At 44.3% G+C, this 25398-nt stretch overlaps 1 protein-coding gene across 1 annotated transcript; it reads left to right on the top strand.

Annotated features, from left to right (window-relative positions):
• Window positions 1–3238: 3238 nt before the first annotated feature.
• On the top strand, window positions 3239–20306 carry palmda (palmdelphin a). Its single transcript, XM_055883036.1, has 9 exons — window positions 3239–3328; window positions 13383–13434; window positions 13542–13622; window positions 13888–14006; window positions 15027–15141; window positions 15283–15307; window positions 15446–15529; window positions 15678–17207; window positions 19713–20306. The coding sequence occupies exons 2-9, from the start codon at window positions 13390–13392 to the stop codon at window positions 19751–19753; spliced, it is 2040 nt and encodes a 679-aa protein (XP_055739011.1). The 5' UTR covers window positions 3239–3328; window positions 13383–13389; the 3' UTR covers window positions 19754–20306.
• Window positions 20307–25398: the final 5092 nt, after the last annotated feature.

Here is a 25398-nt window from a genome sequence, read left to right as displayed (position 1 = left end):
AAATAAATGCTTCACAGAGTTCAAGTAACAGACACATCTCAACATCCATTTTTGGTTCCTACTGCCGTGACTTTGTGAGACGCATAGTAGGTGAACGGATTATCTCCGCATGTGTGGTTCCCACCATGAAGCATGGAGGAGGAGGTGTGATGGGGTGGGGGTGCTTTGCTGGTGACACTGTCTGTGATTTCTTTAGAATTAAAGGCACACTTAACCAGCATGGCTACTACAGCATTCTTCAGCGATACGCCATCCCATCCAGTTTGCGCTTAGTGGGACTATCATTTGTTTTTCAACAGGACAATGACCCAACACACCTCCAGGCTGTGTAAGGGCTATTTGACCAAGAATGAGAATGGTGGAGTGCTGCATCAGATGATCTGGCCTCTACAATCACCCGACCTCAATCCAATTGAAATGGTTTGGGATGAGTTGGACCGCAGAGTGAAGGAAAAGCAGCCAACAAGTGCTCAGCATATGTGGGAACTCCTTCAAGACTGTTGGAAAAGCATTCAAGGTGAAGCTGGTTGAGAGAATGCCAAGAGTGTGCAAAGCTGTCATCAAGGCGAAGGGTGGCTACTTTGAAGAATCTCAAATCTAAAATATATTTTGATTTGTTTAACATTTTTATGGTTACTACAAGATTCCATATGTGTTATTTCATAGTTTTGATGTCTTCACTATTATTCGACAATGTAGAAAATTGTAAAAATAAAGAAAACCCCTGGAATGAGTTGGTGTGTCCAAACTTTTGACTGGTACTGTATGATTGCCATGATTTCTGCTTCTGTATGGGATTCGATACTCAAAGACATTTGATACTCAAATCCCACAAGAAGCCTTTTGCGGAGTAGGAATTAAGTTAGATATACTGTTAACTCAATCTCCTCTGTGTGTGTGTGTGTGTGTGTGTGTGTGTGTGTGTGTGTGTGTGTGTGTGTGTGTGTGTGTGTGTGTGTGTGTGTGTGTGTGTGTGTGTGTGTGTGTGTGTGTGTGTGTGTGTGTGTGTGTGTGTGTGTGTGTGTGTGTGTGTGTGCATGCGTGTGTCACTGCCTGTGTGTTCTGACCGCTACTGACGTGTTCCTGTTCATTAGAGGCTGCACTGAGAATGTCTCATGCCACCGAGGGTGACATTTCTTAATGGGAGCACAAGCAAGCGCAACACAACGTAGGAATGTCTCCCACCTGGGTGTGTTCTGGCGCAGTCTGTGAGCTGTCCCATGCTGAGGTGATTTGTGGATGCATTATTGTTTTACCAGCAGGTCTACTCTGTACCTATGAGCTAACTGTTGGACGTTCCACTGAGATGAGAGAAGGAGGCCTACAATATAGCCCAAAAATGCATTCCTGGAAATACTCAAACAGAAATAAACACACTGAGCTTAGAGGAGAAAACAGGCAGGGATAGAAGCCACAAGTGCAAAACCTTATAACATGACTTACACAGACAGACATGGGTATTTGGAGACGTGTGTTGTTGCCATAGCTACACTCCCACTTCCCACACCTGTCCCCGCATGCCTGCATGATGGATGTGCTTGGAGCGCATGTCAGTTATTTATGGAATCTTTAACGACTTGGCCGTAAACATGCATGTGCTATGGGTGTTCAGGACACTGTCTGTCCCATGGTCGATGTGGTTAATAAAAAACTACAAAACATTCCCTGGAATGTGACATAATAAATAAATGAATTGTTCAAAATAGCATGACTGTGATGGATGCCTGTTTTAGGTTTCTAATTCTTCTAGGTTCTAGGTCGATGTCTGTCCATGTTTGTCAAGGAGGATCAAAGCAAAGACAGCTGTGCACATTTAGACAAAAGGCCAATTTGGAACTTTGCAAGGAAAGCAAAGAGGAGCTTTGTTTCACAGTGAGATGATGAGAGCAAGCACATGGCTTTCTCAAAGCTTCAGATAAAGGGTAGGAAGCAGTTTTTACTCACCAATGTAACAACACAGTGTGGTCAGACTCAGTAACTTAGTTGTAGTCACCATCTGGTTACCTATAAGTACAAACATAGTTATGTTTTGGGGTTATTACATATTTATTTACTTATTTATGGAAAAAAGTCTAAACTACCCACAATGCACTATTTCTCAACGTCATATGGAGGGTCTACTCTGTGCTATTGAGTTCGTATGATAGATCGGTAGCTAGCTCAAGCTGGCTAATGTTAGCCACACCTCATGCTATTCACAAACTTTGTGGCTGTGTTATCTAGTGGTAACCCGTTAGCCCGGGCAGGCTTTGGTGCTTTCTTGCCGTGGGCTCAAAATGAAAGAGAAAATCATACCTGTTTGCTCTATTGTGTAGTACCTCGTCTGTTGTCCTTTTTTGTTTTGTCAACTTTTCGGCATGTTCTCTGTGAAGTAGGCTACGGGAGTTTTGTAACTTTTCCCACCTTGGCTTAGTGCTAGCTCGCTAGCTGACGGACATCTGGAATCTATCTATTTTGGATTTCGGCCTGGTGAAGCGCCCACCTCCCCCTTGCTTTGATAGCTAAAAGAGCCTGCACTCTTTTAAAAGTTTTCGGATGGGCCCCAACCATCAATCTGTAAATCTCTGCTCGTACCCCTCACATTCTGAAATTGCATTTTTGTACCCCCCAGTCTTATCATCGCAATGTGGTACAAAACGAGGCGTGCTTTAGGACAATGTGGATGACTACGAGCAGTCGGATAGGCTGTTTGGAGTGTTTATCCGACTAGATAAAAAAATATATATTATTCCCCACCCACACTTCTAAAACCAAAGTTGTGCCCCTGCATCACAGCCTTGAAAGTACATGACTTCGGCATTCTTTGGAATACTGATCAGTTTTATGTAATAACTCCAAAAATAGGAAAGTGAATTGGGACTTTTGATGCATATACTAACTCAAATCTGGTTGAATCAACATTTTTTTATGTAATTTCAACTAAAAAATCTATGTTATGACTTTGAATCGAGATGGAAAACTGATTGGATTTGCAATAAGTCATCAATGTAAGGGAATTTCGTATTGTTTTCAATCAAACCCAAATCCAATGACATGGTGACATTTTTGGTTGATTTCAGGTTGAATTCACGTTAGTGGACAACTCAACCAAATGTGACGTTGGCGTTGAACTGACATCTGTGCTCAGTGGGATACCACACTTGCCCTGTTGCTATTGGTGTAAAGGCAAGCTGCCAATCATGCCTTCCCTTGGCTCTGTTCAAGCCACCCGCGCTGTACCTGACTGTCGCGTTGTTAAGGACAGAGCGCTTTACGCTGTCCACCAATAGTGAACTTGGGTCACCAAGGCATTTATAATCCATATCCAGCATTTGTTCACGCACAACTGGTGAGTGTTCTTGCCATTTTCTCAAACCGTTTTTGCTTGGCAATGTTGTAAGATAAGGCTAATAGCCTAACCACCGATCAAGCAACATTATGGAATAAACTTTAAAATCCTATTGCTGCTCTGTATCTTGCTGTGACAATATAGGTCAAAATATGATCCTGCATATATAACTATGCAATACATTATAACTTTGTATGGGTTTTAGGTTTTACCTGAGTTCGTTATTTTTAAATAATTTCAACATAAATTTACTCTCATATGTTCAATTGCTCTTTTAGCGTGCATGTATAAAACAATTGGACAGGCGCGCTGCGGGGTCTCCAGTGATCCCTTAATGCTTAATTTAAACCACTTCAGTTTTTACCGCCAGTGTTCCTGTTCTAACATGCGAAGGCATGGGACTTTGTTGTCATTTTAGAGGAACTTTTACTTGGGACACTGTTGTTTCGCTCATGTGAGAGCTGCAAAATCACAGTTAGCTATTCCTCAGTCCAATGTTTGTGCGGTGTACTCAAGCGCGTGTTCTCCATTTGTTTGATTACTTGTGTGAATAAACCATTCTAATTTACCAAAATAGGTCTAGAATATACAGCATTTATGTCTCATCGTTTGGGCATTCTTTGTGCATCTAGGCTATGTTAGTGACAAATACTTTGCATGAGCCCTATACTCATGCAAAGCCCTATATTGGAATGAAATACACACCCATTAAATAATAGCATAAAGCATAAAGAAAATGAAGGAAGAATGCGCATGAAATTGTATACTACAAATATGCATACGGTTTTACCATCCTACTGTACATGTGCACTTTTGAAAACCATGTGTCCATGCAGTTATTGTTGTGGAAGCAGATGCCCCAACAGATTTGCTGCCTGGCTAAATCACCGCAGTGATCAGCTTAGGGCAGACAGCTTAGAGAAAACCTCCTTCCACTAGAACTGTCAGTCTGCCTGAGGAGGGATTGGAGCTGGGAACTGACCATCACAGTTTGTAGCTGCCACTCTTCACATGGGGACATATTGGGGACACATTGAAACACATCCGATTGATCTGGGCAGGTGCTGATGAAGAAGTAGCCTATAATATGTCTATAAAGAAAATAAAAGAGTCTGCGTACTGCAATAAATGCACCCAAGTGTGATATATCAGGCCAGCTAAACAATGTGTTGTTTCTTAAGTCTTTCATCAGGTCTCAAACCTTCTTAGAAGTGATGAACTAAGGGTCAAAGCGGTGTCCAGCCAAATTAGGCTGGGTTTACACAGGCAGCCCAATTCTGAGCTTTTTTTTACTAATTGGTCTGAAAGATCTGATGTGAAAAGATCTTATGTGATTGGTCAGAGAAATGCAGTCTTTGTCACATGTGGGAGGACATATGGCACAGTTCATAATGCTGACCAGGGTTGGGATCAGTGAGTCCTATTTCAGTTCTTTCTAATCAGGAGATGAATAATTGAAATTCCCCTTCAAGAACTGAAAAGTGCCATGAATTTTCAATGAGGATTTTTCTAATGTATTCTTGTTTAAAATAATGTTTAGACTTTTAATTTCAAACAGGAAAATAATTTGAATTTGAATTTCATTGTTTATACAGAGCTGTGTGATGATGTCACTGTAATCATGATAGACATAACTGGCCCTATGCCACCTGGCAATATTTCATCACAAGGGCTTTATGTCAATAACATTTACAACCATAACAGCTGCCCAAATGTTTCTACATGCCCCCATTTCCTCCTACAGTATCAGAGTTGTGTATCTCCCTGCCCTCATAGAAGAACCCCACATATGTAATAACATGTAAATGAAGAACAAGAACTGTACTTTAGTTCTATCACCTGTTTGCTTATCTCTGTTTTGAAGAGACAGACAGATGCATGCTTTACCGCAGAGTGCAACACTTGTCTATTGTTGTTATGGCCTCCTATTTTTAGACTCTCCTTGAGTTTACAATGTCTTCAGAAAGTATTCAAACCCCTTGACTTATTCCACATTTTGTTGTGTTACAGTCTGAATAAAAAATTGATTAAATATTTGCAAAAAGTCTCACCCATCTACACACAATACCCCATAATGACAAAGTGAAAATGTTTGCACATTTTCTTGGAAATAAATACAGAAATATCTAATTTACTTAAGTATTCACACCCCTGAATCAATATTTTGTAGAATCACCTTTGGCAGTGATTGCAGCTGTTAGTCTTTCTGGGTTAATTTATTTGTTTATTTCAAACAAACCATACTTAGGTAGCCTCATCCCACCTGTGTTTTGTGGGTTGTTGTTTCTGTTGTGTGTCTGCACCAGCCAGAACTGTTTCGGTTGTTAATCTATTAAGAGCTTTCTACGCCTGGATTGTGCAACAGTTACCCATTATTATTTATTTCAAACGTCTTCAAGATCTGTCAAATTAGTTGTTGATCCTTGCTAGACAACCATTTTCAGGTCTTACCATAGACTTCAAGTAGATTTAAGTAAACACTGTAACTTGGCCACTCAGGAACATTCACTGTGTTCTTGGTAAGCAACTCCAGTGTAGATATGGCCTTGTTGTCACGCCTTGACTTGAGAGATCTTTTTTATGTCTCTATTTTGGTTTGGTCAGGGCGTGAGTTGGGTTGGGCATTCTATGTTTTTGTTCTATGTGGTCTATTTCTATGTGTTTGGCCGGGTGTGGTTCTCAATCAGAGGCAGCTGTCTATCGTTGTCTCTGACTGAGAACCATACTTAGGTACCCTCATCCCACCTGTGTTTTGTGGGTTGTTGTTTCAGTTGTGTGTCTGCACCAGCCAGAACTGTTTCGGTCGTTCTCTTTGTCATTTTTGTTATTTCAGTGTTCATTAAATAAATATGGACACGTACCACGCTGCACCTTGGTCCTCTCCTTCCAACAGCCGTTACACTTGTTTTATAGGTTATTGTTCTGCTGAAAGGTGAATTGATCTCCCAGTGTCTGGTGGAAAGCAAACTGAACCAGGTTTTTCTCTAAGATTTTGCCTGTGTTAAGCTACATTCCGTTTCTTTTTTATCCTGAAAAACTCCCAAGTCTTAACGATTACAACCATACCCATAACATGATGCAGCCACCACTATTCTTGATAATATGGAGAGTGGTACTCCGTAATGTGTTGTATATGATTTGCCCCAAACATAACACTTTGTATTCAGGACAAAAAGTTAATTGCTTTGCCACATGTTTTCCAGTATTGCTTTAGTGCCTTGTTGCAAACAGGATACATGTTTTGTAGTATTTTTTTCTGTACAGGCTTCCTTCTTTTCACTCTGTTAATTAGGTTAGTATTGTGGAGTAACAACCATGTTGTTGATCCATCCTCAGTTTTGTCCTATCACAGCCATTAAACTCTGTACCTGTTTTAAAGTCACCATTGACCTCATGGTAAAATCCTTGAGCGGTTTCCTTACCTCCGGCAACTGAGTTAGGAAGGGTGCCTGTATCTTTGCTGTGACTGGGTGTATTGATACACCATCCAAAGCGTAATTAATAACTTCACCATGCTCAAAGGGATATTCAATGTCTGCTTTTTTACCCATCTACCAATAGGTGCGAGGCATTGGAAAACCTCCCTGGTCTTTGTGGTTGAATCTGTGCTTGAAATTCCCAGTGCGACTGAGGGACCTTACAGATAATTGTTTGTGTGGGGTACAGAGATGAGGTAGTCATTCAAAAATGTCCATTCAACTTATTATGTGACTTGTTAAGCACATTTTTCTCCTGAACTTATTTAGGCTTGCCATAACAAAGGCTTGAATAATTATTGACTCAAGACGTTTCCGCTTTTCATGTTTTATTAATTTGTTACAATTTCGAAAAACATAATCCCACGTTGACATTATGGGGTATTGTGTGTAGGCCAGTGACCAAAAGGCTGTAACACAACAAAAAGTTGGTCATGGGGTATGATTACTTTCTGTAGTTAGGGTGTATATTGTAGTTAAGGTTGCAAAAGAGAAACTTTCCCCGAATCCCCCAGTTTTTGTTTATTTCAGAAATTCCAGTTAGAGGATTACCTGAATCAGGGGGAATAAGCAGTTACAGTTGAAGTGGGAAGTTTACATACACCTTAGCCAAATACATTTAAACTCAGTTTTTCACAATTCCTATAATTTAATCCTAGTAAAAATCCACTGTTTTAGGTCAGTTAGGATCACCACTTTATTTTAAGAATTTGAAATGTCAGAATAATAGTAGAGAGAATTATTTATTTTACTTTTTATTGTCAGAAGTTTACATACACTCAATTAGTGTCATGGCTGTTGAAGGAAGAGGACCATGGCGTGGTGAGCGTACATATTATTTTTTTTGAAAAATGACGCCGACAAAACAATAAACACTACAAAACAAACTGTGAAGCTAAAGGCTATGTGCCATAAACAAAGTCAATTTCCCACAAAGACAGGTGGAAAAAAGGGATACCTAAGTATGGTTGTCAATCAGAGACAACGATAGACAGCTGTCCCTGATTGAGAACCCTACCCGGCCAAAACATAGAAATACAAATAATAGAACATGGAATACCCACCCCAACTCACACCCTGACCAAACCAAAATAGAGACAAAAAAAGGATCTCTAAGGTCAGTGCGTGACAATTAGTATTTGGTAGCATTGCCTTTAAATTGTTTAACTTGGGTCAAACATTTCGGGTAGCCTTCCACAAGCTTCCCACAATAAATTGGGTGAATTTTGGCCCATTCCTCCTGACAGCGCTGGTGTAACTGAGTCAGGTTTGTAGGTCTCCTTGATCCCACACGCTTTTTCGGTTCTGCCCACAAATTTTCTATAGGATTGAGGTCAGGGCTTTGTGATGGCCACTGCAATACCTTTACTTTGTTGTCCTTAAGCCATTTTTCCACAACTTTGAAAGTATGCTTGGGGTCATTGTCCATTTGGAAGACCCATTTGTGACCAAGCTTTAACTTCTTGACTGATGTCTTGAGATGTTGCTTCAATATATCCACATAATTTTCCTCCCTCATGATGCCATCTGTTTTGTGAAGTGCACCAGTCCCTCCTGCAGCAAAGTACCCCAACAACATGATGCTGCCACCCCCGTGCTTCACGGTTGGGAAGGTGTTCTTCGGCTTGCAACCATTCCCCTTTTTTCTCCACACATAACGGTGGTCATTATGGCCAAACAGTTCCATTTTTTGTTTCATCAGACCAGAGGAAATTTCTCCAAAAAGTACGAACTTCCGACTGTGCAGTTGTTAGTTGTTGTTTTTAATGGTGATTTTGGAGCAGTGGCATCTTCCTTGCTGAGCGGCATTTCAAGTTATGTCGATATAGGACTCGTTTCACTGTGGATAAATATACTTTTGTACCCGTTTCCTCCAGCATCTTCACAAGGTCCTTTGCTGTTGTTCTGGGATTGATTTGCACTTTTCGCACCAAAGTACGTTCATCTCTAGGAGACAGAACGCGTCTCCTTCCTGAGTGGTATGACGGCTGTGTGGTCCCATGGTGTTTATACTTGCGTACTATTGTTTGTACAGATGAACGTGGTACCTTCAGGTGTTTGGAAATTGCTCCCAAGGATGAACCAGACTTTGAACCAGACAGATTTCTTTCTGAGGTCTTGGCAGATTTCTTTTGATTTTCCCATTATGTCAAGCAAAGAGGCACTGAGTTTGAAGGTAGGCCTTGAAATACATCCACAGGTACACCTCCAATTGACTCAAATTATGTCAATTAGCCTATCAGAAGCTTCTAAAGCCATGACATCATTTTATGGAATTTTCCAAGCTATTTAGGCACAGTCAACTTAGTGTATGTAAACATCTGACCCACTGGAATTTTGTTACAGTGAATAATAAGTGAATAATTTGTCTTAACAATTGTTGGAAAAAATTACTTGTGTCATGCACAAAGTTGATGTCCTAACCGACTTGCCAAAACTATAGTTTGTTAACAAGAAATTTGTGGAGTGGTTGAAAAACAAGTTTTAATGACTCCAACCTAAGTGTATGTAAACTTCCGACTTCAACTGGATGTACAGAACATTTTACCAGTAACTGGAAGGCCCCCATATTCTCCTCACTTATCAGACTGCTATCTCTTTCAGGTTCCTACCTCTATGTGAAGAGCAAATATAGAGGCTGCTGCCTGAGAAAATAGCTAGTCTAGAATATCTGTGGAGCATGGGGAGAGACAGGAAGTCTGCGGTAGAGCTCACATTTCGTGGAAAGATGTAAGGAGAGACCAAGTAGATGCTGGCATGCACTTTCAGGGCCATAGGTCATCACTGTCACTGTCACCACACACAGAAGCACACCCCTAAGGTACCCCAGAGTGCATTCGTTTTTTCACTTTATGATTTTTGAAAGTATGCGTATCGGCATTCCAGTTGGAGACTCTTGCCTTGTAGGTCACTACATTTCTGTAATATGATATTATGGGCCTGAATTCTATGCTCTCTCAGACCAAAAATTGAGTGTGTTATTGGCTAGACCAGACTCGTGTTTCAGGTCTGGTCAGTGTTAGAGCTGTCGCTCTCCTCATCCTCAGATGAGGTGAGGAGAGAAGGATCTTCTGACCAAAATGCGGAGTCTGGGAAATATGCCATCTTTATTATAAATTACAAACGATGCAGATGGCAACACGAAAACTAAACAAAACACTTTCAAACTACAAAATAACAAAACGACGTAGAACGAAAACCTGAACATAAACTTACATAACTGAAACGTAAACTCACGAACAGGCAACAGACGACATCGAAACAAAACGAACAGCCAAACAGTCCCGTTTGTGAATATACATCGATAACGACACGAAGACATCACAGGAGACAATCACCCACAAACACACAGTGATAATGCCCTACCTAAATATGACTCTTGATTAGAGGAAAATGCAAACCACCTGCCTCTAATCAAGAGCCATACCAGGCAAACCGAAACCAACATAGAAACAGGTAACATAGACTGCCCACCCAAAACACATGCCCTGACCATAAACACATAAAAACTAACATAAATAGGTCAGGACTGTTACAGTACCCCCCCCCCCAAGGTGCGAACGCCGGGCGCACCAGCACAAAGTCCAGGGGGGGGTCCGGGTGGGCAGTTGACCACGGTGGTGGTTCCGGTTCAGGACGCTGTCCCCGTACCACCATAGTCACTCCCCTCTTCTTTCTACCCCTTCTAATGCCCACCCTAACACTACCTTCCCCTAAATAAACAGCTAGCACCAGGACAAGGGGCAGCACCGGGACAAGGGGTAGCACCGGGACAAGGGGCAGCACCAGAACAAGGGGCAGCACCAGGATAAGGACCATCACTGGGACAAAGGGCAGCACCGGGACAAGGGGCAGCACCGGGACAAGGGGCAGCACCGGGACAAGGGGCAGCACCGGGACAAGGGGCAGCACCGGGACAAGGGGCAACACCGGGACAAGGGGCAGATCCCGGCTGAAGGACTCTGGCAGGTCCTGTTTGGACGGCTCTGGCAGGTCCATGCTGGCTGACGGCTCTCTACGCTCATGGCAGGCTGACGGCTCTTGACGCTCATGGCAGGCTGACGGCTCTCGACGCTCATGGCAGGCTGACGGCTCTCGACGCTCATGGCAGGCTGACGGCTCTCGACGCTCATGGCAGGCTGACGGCTCTCGACGCTCATGGCAGGCTGACGGCTCTCGACGCTCATGGCGCTCTGACGGCTCTGGCTGCTCATGGCTCTCTGACGGCTCTGGCTGCTCATGGCTCACTGACGGCTCTGGCTGCTCATGGCTCTTTGACGGCTCTGGCTGCTCATGGCTCTTTGACGGCTCTGGCTGCTCATGGCTCTCTGACGGCTCTGGCTGCTCATGGCTCTCAGTTGGCGGCTCTGGCAGATCCTGTCTGGTTGGCGGCTCTGGCAGATCCTGTCTGGTTGGCGGCTCTGGCAGATCCTGTCTGGCTGACGGCTCTAGCGGCTCCTGTCTGGCTGATGGCTCTAGCGGCTCCTGTCTGGCGGATGGCTCTGTAGGCTCATGGCAGACGGGCGGCTTTGCAGGCTCATGGCAGACGGGCGGCTTTGCAGGCTCCTGGCAGACGGATGACTCAGATGGCGCTGGGGAGACGGATGGCTCAGATGGCGCTGGGGAGACGGATGGCTCTGGCCGGATATGGCGCACTGTAGACCTGGTGCGTGGTGCCGGAACTGGAGGCACCGTGCTAATGACAAGCACCTTCCTACTAGTGCGGGGAGCAGGGACAGGGCACACTGTATTCTCAGAGCCTACTCTATCCCTGATGCGTGGTACCGGCACTGGTGACGCCGGCCTGAGGACAAGCACATCAGGATTAGTAGGGGGAGAATATACAGTGTGTACAGGGCTCTGGAGACGCACTGGTAGCTTAGTGCGTGGGGCCGGAACTGGAGGCACCGGGCTAGATACACGCACTACAGGGAGAGTGCGTGGAGGAGGAACAGGGCTCAGGATACGCACTGGTAGCCTAGTGCGTAGTGTAGACACTGTAGATACTAGGCTGGGGCGGGGAGGTGGTGCCGGAAATACCGGACCGTGGAGGCGTACTGGCTCTCTTAAGCATTGAGCCTGCCCGACCTTACCTGGTTGAATGCTCCCGGTTGCCCGACCAGTGCGGGGAGGTGGAATAACCCGCACCGGGCTATGTAGGCGAACCGGGGAAACCATGCGTAAGGCAGGTGCCATGTATGCCGGCCCGAGGAGACGCACTGGAGACCAGACGCGTTGAGCCGGCCTCATGACACCTGGCTCAATACCCAATCTAGCCCTCCCAGTGCGGGGAGGTGGAATAACCCGCACCGGGCTATGCACTCGTACAGGAGACACCGTGCGCTCTACTGCGTAACACGGCGCCTGCCCGTACTCCCGCTCTCCACGGTAAGCCTGGGAAGTGGGCGCAGGTCTCCTACCTGCCCTTGGCCCACTACCCTTTAGCCCCCCCCCAAGAAATTTTTGGGAGTTACTCACGGGCTTTTTCGGCTTCCGTGCCAGACGCGTTCCCTCATAGCTCCGGTTCCTCTCTCCGGTAGCCTCCGCTCTCCTCAGTGCCTCCAGCTGTTCCCATGGGAGGCGATCCCTCCCAGCCAGGATCTCCTCCCAAGTGTAGCAACCCTTTCCGTCCAAAACATCGTCCCATGTCCATTGCTCCTTCTTTTCCTGTCCCTTTCTCCTTTGACTCCGCTGCTTGGCTCTGGGTTGGTGGGTGATTCTGTTAGAGCTGTCGCTCTCCTCATCCTCAGATGAGGTGAGGAGAGAAGGATCTTCTGACCAAAATGCGGAGTCTGGGAAATATGCCATCTTTATTATAAATTACAAACGATGCAGATGGCAACACGAAAACTAAACAAAACACTTTCAAACTACAAAATAACAAAACGACGTAGAACGAAAACCTGAACATAAACTTACATAACTGAAACGTAAACTCACGAACAGGCAACAGACGACATCGAAACAAAACGAACAGCCAAACAGTCCCGTTTGTGAATATACATCGATAACGACACGAAGACATCACAGGAGACAATCACCCACAAACACACAGTGATAATGCCCTACCTAAATATGACTCTTGATTAGAGGAAAATGCAAACCACCTGCCTCTAATCAAGAGCCATACCAGGCAAACCGAAACCAACATAGAAACAGGTAACATAGACTGCCCACCCAAAACACATGCCCTGACCATAAACACATAAAAACTAACATAAATAGGTCAGGACTGTTACAGTCAGGTAGAATTGAGTGTGAAATCCCTCAGTAATGACTAGGTCATTTGTCATCTGTGGTGGAACTCAAACCCTCTTGTTTCTGGTCAAATTGTTCAAGTCACTTTTTTAAAGCGTGTCAATCACCACTGGCACTATTCCTGGTTCAACTGTTAAAGGGATAGTTCACATAAAAAGGTGAAGTATCCCTTTAACCTTCCCTCTCAATGGATCATAAAGCTCTATTCACTGGATGACTGGTATGTGTGTCAACGCATCACTTTTTAGCTGCTGTTTTTGTTCCAGAGTTTCCTTCTCATCGCCATTGTCTTTTCTTTTTTACATTTTTCTTTGGGCCAGGGTCGGTATGGAAGAGGCAGACCTGGTCAAGGAGCGGCTCCAAGCCATAACGGTAAACTGACCTCGAGTCCTGGTTCTCTTACAGCAAATCAATGACTGAATAATATCTGTGTCAAGTACAAGGTTCACAACTTTCTTTTTTAAATACTTTATCTGCAGGATAAGAGGAAAGTCCAAGAGGACATTGCTCATAAGAAGCTGGAGATTGACAAGGAGAAATTAAAGCTTCAGCACTTAAAGGTACAGTTAGGTAATTTGACCATCAATGAAGTGATAACATTACAGTTTATCTTACTGTCATATTGTCAAACCACATTGTTTCAATAATTCGTAACTATCTAATGACAGCGAGAGTTCCAAGTATCAAAGCTTGATGACAGTTTTTAGATTTTATGGTCACTGTGGCTGAGCAGTCCATTAAAGACATATGTTAGAGTGCAAAAATAACATGTAATTCATGACAGTTAAGACATAATGCTGTGTCACCCTCTCTTACTTTGAACAGAAAAAGTCCTTGAGAGAGCAATGGCTCATGGATGGAGCAGCCATCCAGAGCCCACAGCAGAGAGAGACTTTGAGGGGAGATCAACAACAAACGAAGCTCCTCCAGACCAGCATCCACAGGTACAGTAAGCCAGGACAACTGATACTCCATTTGTTCATGTCTAAACTGATCTACAGTATGTTTACATTGCTGTTTTTTTAACATGGCTGCCTGATGGAATATAGGCCTTGGTATGTCGAGATATGTTTTAGCAAATGTTTCATCTTGGATGCTTCATTCGATTAAACCTTACCCATGTTAAATCTGTACCACTTACGGTGAAGTGTTGCTTTTAAATGGGGACGCCTCTTTTATTTATTTAATTTCTATGCTCAACCGACAGGCACTGCATCACGTTGCATGCACAGCCTGGCAACATGTATTGGACTGTCTGCGGTGAAGGGTAGCCCATCAACTGTCCAGTTAGACCTATATTTGTCCGTAGATTGGTCCAAGTGGCAGTCAGTGCGTTCCCTGAAACCCCTAAGGTTCTGGTAGTAAGACAACAGCAGCGTGAGCTTTAGGTTCACTAACTCCCGTAACTGAGATGGAAGTAACAGAGTTCTTTTTTTACCTAATGAAAACCACCTTGGATTTAAACATATAGGTATTTGTCACTATTAAAAGGTGATGTTCTGGCCTTTTTGTTTCTTTAGTAAGAGTGAGGGATATCCACAAATAGACTCATTCTGCCCTCCCCCCTCCTGTTCCCCCCATCTCAACTGAATAGACACTTTTTAGTATTTCACAGGGTAGGTTCCAATCTGTTAGGGTCGTACCGCTTTGGGGTATAGCCATTTGGATTGTAGGTGTCAAGTGGCAGAGTTGTGCTACTCTAATGGGGTGATTTAATGCCAGTTGGGTGGGATAGCACAGCATTGATGGGGTTGACAGAGGTGGGATGCATGGGTGGTTGACCCTGAGTCTGTCTGCTGCCAGCCATGATCAGTTTGCCAAGTTACACCTCTGACGAGATTAGAGCCAGAAAAGGAAGTCTTCCAAAGATGAGAAAACTGTCAGGTCACTGATCCATTCTTCATCCCTTCTCCGCCTGTCTGTGAGGTGATATGACCTTTGACCCTTTCTGTTTCGGCTTGCAGGATTGAGAAAGAGATTGAGGCTCTGGAGAGAGAAGAGACGATGATATCAAAAAACGAGGGCTTCATACTGAAGAGACTGAAGGCTATTGAGAAAACCCCTGAGGAGATAATAAAGGTACTTGGACATAACATAATTGACATTGAGATATTTCTGGTTTAGATGTTTTGCTTTGGCCACAATGGGGGTACTGTTAATCTGACGTTTTGTTGATCTGAGTTGTATCTCTAAAAGTGCTGTTTTTATGTTGTCTTACAGGAGGCAAATGAGAATTTCAAAGAAGGTAAGGCCTTTTGCTAGCTTTCTGATTGCGTTATTCATTTAATGTATTTGAGCAAGCATGTTACACTATACACATAATCATTGGTAATACAAAAAACATAGCTTATTTTTTTCACAGCGCCAATCTATATTTCCCCAGCTACTCTAGATCTCCCAAAGTTCTACAAACCTCACATTTCAAGCAAGCAGTCCTTTAAATTTAATAAGGACACACCCAAACAAAGTAAGAAACTTCATAGTAACATTTATTACAACAATGGCGTGTACTGTAGATATGTCAAAATCCTATTTTTATCTAATTACAACCCATCTCTCTCTCCATCTCTCCCTTCCTCGTACTCCCTGTCTCTCCTCCTTCTCTCCTCCTCCAGCCATGTTTGCAATGGAGATCAACGTCCAGAAGGACCTCCGTACCGGGGAGAGCCGGGTCCTGTCTACATCCACCGTCACCCCCCAGGAGCTCCAGCAGAGAGGGGTTAAAGTCTACGACGACGGCCGTAAGTCCGTCTATGCCCTGCAGTCTGACGGGTCTCACCTGGGGAATGGAGTGGATGAGCTCAGCCCTATGGAGGTGGAGGAGCTGCTGCGAGCAGCCACTGAACAGAAGAAGTCTCAGAGAGGACCTCGGGGCCACCAAGGCCATCAGGAATCAGCACCTGCATTTTCCCCCAACTATAGCCCTCGGGGCCACCAGGAACCAGTACCTGTAATTTCCCCCAACTGTGGCCCTCTGGGCCACCAGGAACCAGTGCCTGCATTCCCCCCCAACTGTGGCCCTCGTGGCCACCAGGAAGCAGTGCCTGTATTCTCCCCCAACTGTGGCCCTCTGGTCCACCAGGAACCAGGGCCTGCATTCCCCCCCAACTGTGGCCCTCGTGGCCACCAGGAAGCAGTGCCTGTATTCTCCCCCAACTGTGGCCCTCTGGTCCACCAGGAACCAGTGCCTGCATTCTCCACCCCCTGTGGCCCTCGGAGCCACCAGGAGCTCAGCCCTATGGAGGTGGAGAAGCTGCTCCGAAAGGCTATAGTGCAGAAGATGCCTCAAAGAGGAGCTTTCCCACAGGACCATCAGGTTCACCAGGAATCAGTGCCTGCATTCTCCCCCACCTCCGGCAGGAGTGCCTCAGCCTCCAACAGGCCCCAACAGAGTCATGCTAAAGTCCTCCAAGGAACCAATGGGAATGGGTATCAGCCGGAGTTGTATGAGCATGACGTCCTCTCCAGAAAGGAGCTCCACTACATTGATGGAGTCCACTACTCAGGGCCGGAGAGTCTCTCCTCCTCCCCTCACATTCCAGTCCCCTCTTTCATCTGCAGGAAGGACGAGGAGTACTACCAGCCAACCAACGGGTACAACCAGAACCCTTTCTCCTACGGCGGGGAGTTTCACCCCACCCACAACTCCTACCATAGCCCTAGAGAGAGCCAGCAAGGCGAGATGTTTTACAACTCGTCGGCTAAAAAGGACCGGAAACCATCTCCGATCTACCAGGAAGACTTGCACTTCAGTATCCTGAACGCCATAGACACATCTGAGCCTATCACTGCGATCTTTATGGGCTACCAAACCGCCAAGGATGACAGTGGACGTGGTCTGGGCTACGAAGGGTCCATCCGGGCTGAGCTTGTCGTCATTGGCGATGAGGATGGGGTGGATGAGAGTAACCCTCAGCTTAACACCTGCAACCCGGATGGATACAACAACTGGGGTTATCATCACCCTCAACCTCAACAGAAATTAATACAGTACATGGCAGAGCCCACCGCTAATATTAACGCTAACAATGCGTCACCGTACACAGCGTCAAAGAAGTTGGTCTACCCTGGTCAACAGGCCAAAGAGGCATGCTACCCATATTCAGACGGACAGTTGGACGGGATAGAGAAGCACTCAGCCCCAGGTATCAGAAAGATTCAAAAGATTCAAAAGAGAAAGAAGCCATGCTGCATGCTCATGTAACCAACCTGCAACTGTTGACACTAGCTAACTAACATCACTTCCTTTGCTTTGACTGACAGCACCTTTGAGGTCTCTCATTGGCTGGCTAGTGTGTTGAACTGTATGCTGGGTAGTTGGCTTCTCTGTTGCATCAGTTTGTTCTTGTCTAAATCATTGTAACACAGACTGACCTGAAACTCATTCTAATCACACTCTGTCACTGTTTACATACATAGTGATGTTGTGTATCCATACCAGAGCTTGTTTGATACTTGAAGTCAAACTCTGCCTCTCTCTAGTGGCTGGAAGGCAGTAATGCTGTAACTTTGGTTTCCTACAGGAGGCCAAAATGTGCTTGACTGCTTGTAAAATATGTAAAATATTATTCGATATTTTTTATGTTTCTACTTTTGGATAACAAAGCTAGAATTGACTTTTTTACTGACATATTATAAATAACTGGTCTGAAAGTACAGTGCAAATCAAATGTACACTCTGATTAAATAATTGTTTTGCACTAACTTAATATTTTTTATTTTGTATGTGTTTTTTAGAATCTCTTTTCCACATTGCAATGTTGTTATGCCATGTCTGTACTCTGTATACTTACAGTAATATGCATGATTGCTTGCCTTGTAACTTAAACAGTAATTAACTCATTATTGACTGCCTTAATCCTCTTGTGTAACAATGATCTGTTTGATTGTGTGAGTGTGTACGTGCATGAGTGTGTGCATATAACAGGCACAAGTGTGTGTGTGTGTGTGTGTGTGTGTGTGTGTGTGTGTGTGTGTGTGTGTGTGTGTGTGTGTGTGTGTGTGTGTGTGTGTGTGTGTGTGTGTGTGTGTGTGTGTGTGTGTGTGTGTGTGTGTGTGCGTGTGTGTGTGTGCGCGTGTGTGTGTGTGAGAGAGAGAGAGAGGTTGCGCTTTTAGAAATAAACATGTAACAATATGAACTGAGTATACAAAACATTAAGAACAATTGATATTTTCATGACATAGTCTGTCCAGGTGAATCCAGGTGAAAGTTATAATCCCTTATTGATGTCACTTGTTCAATTCATTTCAATCAGTGTAGATGAAGGGGAGGAGACAGGTTATAGAAGGATGTTTAAGCCTTGAGACAATTGAGACATGGATTGTGTATGTGTGCCATTCAGAGGGTGAATGGACAAGAAAAAAGATTGAAGTGCCTTTGAACGAGGTATGGTAGTAGGTGCCAGGCACACCGGTTTGTGTTAAGAACTGCAACGCTGCTGGGTTTTTCACGCTCAACAGTTTACTATGTGTCTCAACAATGGTCCACCATTCAAAGTACATCCAGCCAACTTGACACAACTGTGGGAATCATTGGAGTCAACTCTATCAACACCTTGTAGAGTCCATGCCCCGATGAGTTGAGGCAGTTCTGAGGGCAAAAGGGAATGCAAGTAAATATTAGGAAGGTGTTCCTAATGTTTTTTACACTCAGTGTATTTCTGCTGAACAATTGTTGTGTATTTGTTCAATGTTTGCTTTATTTATCATTAAAACATTTAATCACACCGACACTATGAAGCTAATGAGATTCAGTACAAAGTGGAAGAAAGTGCATGGCAATATGTTAAGGTCTTCAGTAGAACTGTAACTGAAGCTAATGTCAGAATAATTTCCTATACATAACCATCACTGTGTTATTACTGATCACTTCACATCTGAGGAGTCAAAGGAAGAGGGATAAGACATGCGTTCCACCCTCCCTCCCTCCCTCACACACACACACACACACACACACACACACACACACACACACACACACACACACACACACACACACACACACACACACCCTCCCACACACACACACATACAACATATGTACACACACACACACACATGTACACACACACATGTACACACACACACATGTACACACACACATGCGCACACACACACACATGCACCCAACAACACTTTCACACCATCTGACAGTGCTAACGACCTTTCTGTCACCTCTCATGATCTCTCTGAGGACAGGGATAGTGGATGGTCTGGACCTTAACAGACTTAACGGTCCAGACATCAATCAGATCATTAGACATGGATGTCTCCCGAACTAAGAGGCTTTTAAAAGGAATGTGTCATCCTGTAATATGTGATTGAGACACACTTATATAACTATAATTTGAGTTACATAAATGCTGATGACACATAACTGAGGACATACACCAATCTTAGCTCTCCTGGGGTTGGTTCAGAGAGTGTTTTTCCTCACAACTTTGTCTGCTTGGTGAGTAGGCTATTGGAAGAGTGGTGTTACTATACTTCACAGAAAGTCTTGTCCCATACTTTTGTCTTGAGGTTATTTCAGGACACACATTATTATAAACATAACACAACTAATCTGGATGAATCTTAATTAGTCCTAATTGATGTGATATGATATTTACATGATAAATGTGTTTTATTTTCTCCTACATTTCCTACAGCTTCAAGTACGTGTATGGAGAAACCTGAACAGTTTGTGTAGAAATACTCCATGCAAGACTCATCAACCCTTCAAGTTCCATGACGAGAAGGAAGAAAAACATCTTTGCGCAACACATTCGACTAACACCAAGCACACTTCTGTGAGGCCATCAATAGCTTAAATCAAAACTTTATATTTGGATTCTAAATATAATTCTCAATATAAGGTTCTGTTTAAAAGTGGTAAACATGTTTGCTCATAATGTTTCCTTACACAGAGTATTAGAGCTTAAAATATACCAATGATGTCATTTTGAGAAGGAACAACCAGTCTAAAACAGACTTTTGAAGGGAATCGCTCATCTTAAATGAAAAATCTGCTCATTCAATGTTCCTGAAGATATCAGTGCATTTGATGTTTACTCTCCAGCCTTTATGCTGCTGCCAGATATATTTTCCTCCTCTACTGTAGGCTACTAGCCAGCACTTTTGATATGCTAATAAACCTTTTTAGAGTGCCTTAATGTAATTTGCTGTTGAAACTGTAACCTGCTTGCATATTTATAAAATATAATCATGCTAACTAAATAATTAAAAAGCTAATTGTCACACAACTGAGTGTTAAGCTGTTATACAAAGGAAATGCCAATAAGTCGTTGAAACTGAGATTTTCTTATAATGTCCCTTGACAAAGGCTTTGATTTAAATAGAGTGTGGTGATGTGATATTAACTTTCTTTCAGCTCAAGGGGAGGACGCTGCAGATATTTGTCGATATCCATTATAAAACACAGAAACCAATATATATATACTGTCTCGTGCCCCCAAATGTCTCTCACTTAAAATATAATTCTCTTCACTGACCCTATAGAACAGTGTTTCCCAACCCTGGTCCTCGAGTACCCCCAGTACACAGTTTTGTTGTAGCCCTTGACAAAAAACAACTCATTCAACTCATTGAGGGCTTGATGATTAGTTGGCAGTTGAATCAGGTGTGCTTGTCCAGGGTTACAATAAAAATATGTACTGTTGGGGGTAGTCTTGGATGAGGTAAAAACCTCATCCAAGATGGCGTAGCAGTGCAGACGTGTTTTGTTCGTCCTCTCGTGTACTTTTGTGTTTTTCATCTTTTTTTGTATATATTTCTATTTTATTTTCAATCTCTTTTCTATTTTAATTAAATTATACCTTCCGGTAACCTGCCTCACCCAATGTGATACGGAACCGCTATTATTTTAAATGTTTAGACCTTATAGCAAGAACCACGTAGCCATCAGAAGCTAACCAGCTAATTAGCTACAAGCTATTTAGTCATTGTTAGCCACTGCTAGCGGCCTTTACCTTCTGCATAGATACCAGCCCTTTTTTTTGTTGCCTGGATAATACTCGCCAACCCACCAGTATCGGACTGTCTCTCCACTACAACGTCGGATTCCTGCCGTAATCCCTGGACCATTACTCCTGATCTTCACAGCTAGCTAGCACCCACCGAGTTACCCAGTACCGAAGCTATCCCTGAGGCCAACCTCCCGGCCTACTCAGTCGTTCACCCGGACTCCACCCAAACACGGCTAGAACCCACTACTCAACCGGATCCTTGCCATAAGCTCTGGACCTTAGCACCGGATCACCGCTGCTACCGAGAGGCTATAGTGGCTAACGCCCCTGCCCCAAAGCTAGCACCAGTTAGCCGTGAGCCAGGCGCATCTCCCGGGTAGCAAACTAAATTACTACAACTACAATACCGCTTTCGCCATCTGAATTGGATCCTTTGTCGATACGGCGCCCCGCCGCACCACCACGACTGGTCTGCCGACAAATACTCCATCCGTTGTGCCCTCAACCGGCCTCAGTTGGACGTCGGAGCAGACGCTTCTACTAGCCCCGGGCAACTAACTTTAAATGCTGTGTCGCCCGCGTGCTAGCGTAGTAGTGACTACTCCGCGGCTTCCCTGTTCCATCTATTGTTGCCCCCTGGACCCTATGATCCCGTGGCTGCATAACTGATGCCTGCTGGACTGTCCATTAATCACGGTACTCCATTCTGTTTATTTTTTGTTTATCTGTCAGCCCCAGCCGCGAACTCAGGCTCTGTGTGTAGTTAACCGACCCTCTCTGCCCATTCATCGCCATTTTACCTGTTGTTGTTTTAGCTGATTAGCTGTTGTCTCACCCGTTGTTGTCTTAGCTAGCTCTCCCAATCAACACCTGTGATTACGTTATGCCTCGCTGTATGTCTCTCTCAAATGTCAATATGCCTTGTATACTGTTGTTTAGGTTAGTTATCATTGTTTTAGTTTACAATGGAGCCCCTAGTTCCACTCATCATACCTCTGATACCTCCTTTGTCCCACCTCCCACACATGCGGTGACCTCACCCATTATAACCAGCTTGTCCAGAGATACAACCTCTCTTATCATCACTCAGTGCCTGGGCTTACCGCCGCTGTACCCGCACCCCACCATACCCCTGTCTGCACATTATGCCCTGAATCTATTCTACCGCGCACAGAAATCTGCTCCTTTTATTCTTTGTCCCCAACGCTCTAGGCGACCAGTTTTGATAGCCTTTAGCCGTACCCTCATCCTAATCCTCCTCTGTTCTTCGGGTGATGTGGAGGTAAACCCAGGCCCTGCTTGTCCCCAGGCACCCTCATTTGTTGACTTCTGTGATCGAAAAAGCCTTGGTTTCATGCATGTCAACATCAGAAGCCTCCTCCCTAAGTTTGTTTTACTCACTGCTTTAGCACACTCTGCCAACCCTGATGTCCTTGCCGTGTCTGAATCCTGGCTTAGGAAGGCCACCAAAAATTCTGAGATTTCCATACCCAACTACAACATTTTCCGTCAAGATAGAACTGCCAAAGGGGGAGGAGTTGCAATCTACTGCAGAGATAGCCTGCAAAGTTCTGTCATACTTTCCAGGTCTATACCCAAACAGTTCAAACTTTTAATTTTAAAAATGAATCTCTCCAGAAATAAGTCTCTCACTGTTGCTGCTATCGATCCCCCTCCGCTCCCAGCTGTGCCCTGGACACCATTTGTGAATTGATCGCCCCCCATCTGTCTTCAGAGTTCGTTCTGTTAGGTGAACTAAACTGGGATATGCTTAACACCCCGGGCAGTCCTACAATCTAAGCTAGATGCCATCAATCACACACAAATCATCAAGGAACCCACCAGGTACAACCCTAAATCCATAAACATGGGCACCATCATAGACATTATCCTGACCAACTTGTGCTCCAAATACACCTCCACTGTTTTCAATCAGGATCTCAGCGATCACTGCCTCATTGCCTGTATCCGCTATGAGTCCGCTGTCAATTGTCTATTGTTTACTCCATGTGTAACTCTGTGTTGTTGTCTGTTCACACTGCTATGCTTTATCTTGGCCAGGTCGCAGTTGCAAATGAGAACTTGTTCTCAACTAGCCTACCTGGTTAAATAAAGGTGAAATAAAAAAATAAAAAATAAAAAAACGACCACCCCTCATCACTGTCAAAAGCTCCCTAAATACTTCTGAGAGCAGGCCTTTCTAATCGACCAGACCCGGGTATCCTGGAAGGATATTGACCTCATCCCGTCAGTCGCGGATGCCTGGTCATTCTTTAAAAGTAATTTCCTCGCCATCTTAGATAATCATGCCCCGTTCAAAAAAATGCAGAACTAAGAACAGATATAGCCCTTGGTTCACTCCAGACCTGACTGCCCTTGACCAGCACAAAAACATCCTGTAGCTAACTGCAATAGCATCAAATAGTCCCCGCAATATGCAACTGTTCAGGGAAGTCAGGAACCAATACACGCAGTCAGTCAGGAAAGCAAAGGCTAGCTTTTTCAAGCAGAAATTTGCATCCTGTAGCTCTAACTCCAAAACGTTTTGGGACACTGTAAAGTCCATGGAGAACAAGAGCACCTCCTCCCAGCTGCCCACTGCACTGAGGCTAGGTAACACGGTACCCACCGATAAATCCATGATAATCGAAAATTTCAAAAAGCATTTCTCAACGGCTGGCCATGTCTTCCTCCTGGCAAATCCAACCCCGGCCAACCCCGGCCAACAGCTGTCAAATCGGAGGGCATGTTGTCCGGACCTCTGGCAGTCTCTATGGGGGAACCACAGGGTTCAATTCTCGGGCCGACTCTTTTCTCTGTATATATCAATGATGTCGCTCTTGCTGCGGGCGATTCCCTGATCCACCTCTACGCAGATGACACCATTCTGTATACTTCTGGCCCTTCCTTGGACACTGTGCTAACTAACCTCCAAGCGAGCTTCAATGCCATACAACACTCCTTCCGTGGCCTCCAACTGCTCTTAAACGCTAATAAAACCAAATGCATGCTTTTCAACCGTTCGCTGCCCGCACCCACCCGCCCGACTAGCATCACCACCCTGGACGGAATCAACCTAGAATATGTGGACAACTATAAATACCTAGGTGTCTGGTTAGACTGTAAACTCTCCTTCCAGACTCATATTAAACATCTCCAATCCAAAATCAAATCTAGAATCGGCTTTCTATTTCGCAACAAAGCCTCCTTCACTCACGGCACCAAACTTACCCTAGTAAAACTGACTATCCTACCGATCCTCGACTTCGGCGATGTCATCTACAAAATAGCTTCCAATAGTCAAAATAGCTTCCAATAGTCTACTCAGCAAACTGGATGCAGTCTATCACAGGGCCATCCGTTTTGTTACCAAATCAGCTTATACCACCCACCACTGAGACCTGTATGCTCTAGTCGGCTGGCCCTCGCTACATATTCGTCAGCAGACCCACTGGCTCCAGGTCATCTATAAGTCTATGCTAGGTAAATCCCCGCCTTATCTCAGTTCACTGGTCACGATAACAACACCCACCCGTAGCACACGTTCCAGCAGGTATATCTCACTGATCATCCCCAAAGCCAACACCTCATTTGGCCGCCTTTCCTTCCAGTTCTCTGCTGCCAGTGACTGGAACGAATTGCAAAAATTGCTGAAGTTGGAGACTTTTATTTCCCTCACCAACTTTAAACATCAGCTATCTGAGCAGCTAACCGATCGCTGCATCTGTAAATAGCCCACCCAATCTACCTACCTCATCCCCATACTGTTTTTATTTGATTTACTTTTCTGCTCTTTTGCACACCAGTATCTCTACTTGCACATCATCATCTGCTCATTTATCACTCCGGTGTTAATCTGCTAAATTGTAATTATTCGCTCCTATGGCCTATTTATTGCCTACCTCCTCATGCCTTTTGCACACACCGTATATAGACTTTCTTTTTTTCTACTGTGTCATTGAGTTGTTTATTGTGTTATTGTTCTTGTTTACTCCATGTGTAACTCTGTGTTGTTGTCTGTGTCACACTGTTTTGCTTTATCTTGGCCAGGTCGCCGTTGTTAATGAGAACTTGTTCTCAACTAGCCTACCTGGTTAAATAAAGGTGAAATTAAAAAGTCAGGGTTGGGAAGCACTGCTATAGAGGAAAGATAAAATGTGATGCCAGAAAAAAATCCATATTCACAGACCTTAGTGATTCTTCTACCATTTAAAATCCCTGACAGGAGTAGTATTTGGTCTTTTTTAAGGATCCCCATTAGCTGCTACTAATGCAGCAGCTACTCTTTCTGGGGTCCACACAAAACCTGACAGAGTGGCTAACAGTTAGTTGTGTAGGAGGCTGTGTGGGGGAGTCTTTGTATTCCATC

The sequence above is a fragment of the Salvelinus fontinalis genome, chromosome 26 (genome assembly GCF_029448725.1).
Source record: "Salvelinus fontinalis isolate EN_2023a chromosome 26, ASM2944872v1, whole genome shotgun sequence".
NCBI classification, from domain to species: Eukaryota; Metazoa; Chordata; class Actinopteri; order Salmoniformes; family Salmonidae; genus Salvelinus; species Salvelinus fontinalis.
This window is presented reverse-complemented; position numbering and strand designations above follow the sequence as displayed.

Excerpts from the sequence above, each read along its gene's own strand:
- palmda (XM_055883036.1), top strand. The coding sequence starts at position 13,390 with ATGGAAGAGGCAGACCTGGTCAAGGAGCGGCTCCAAGCCATAACG. Across the intron at positions 13,623-13,887 it reads TAAAGCTTCAGCACTTAAAG|AAAAAGTCCTTGAGAGAGCA; the intron begins GTACAGTTAGGT and ends TACTTTGAACAG. Across the intron at positions 14,007-15,026 it reads CTCCAGACCAGCATCCACAG|GATTGAGAAAGAGATTGAGG; the intron begins GTACAGTAAGCC and ends TTCGGCTTGCAG.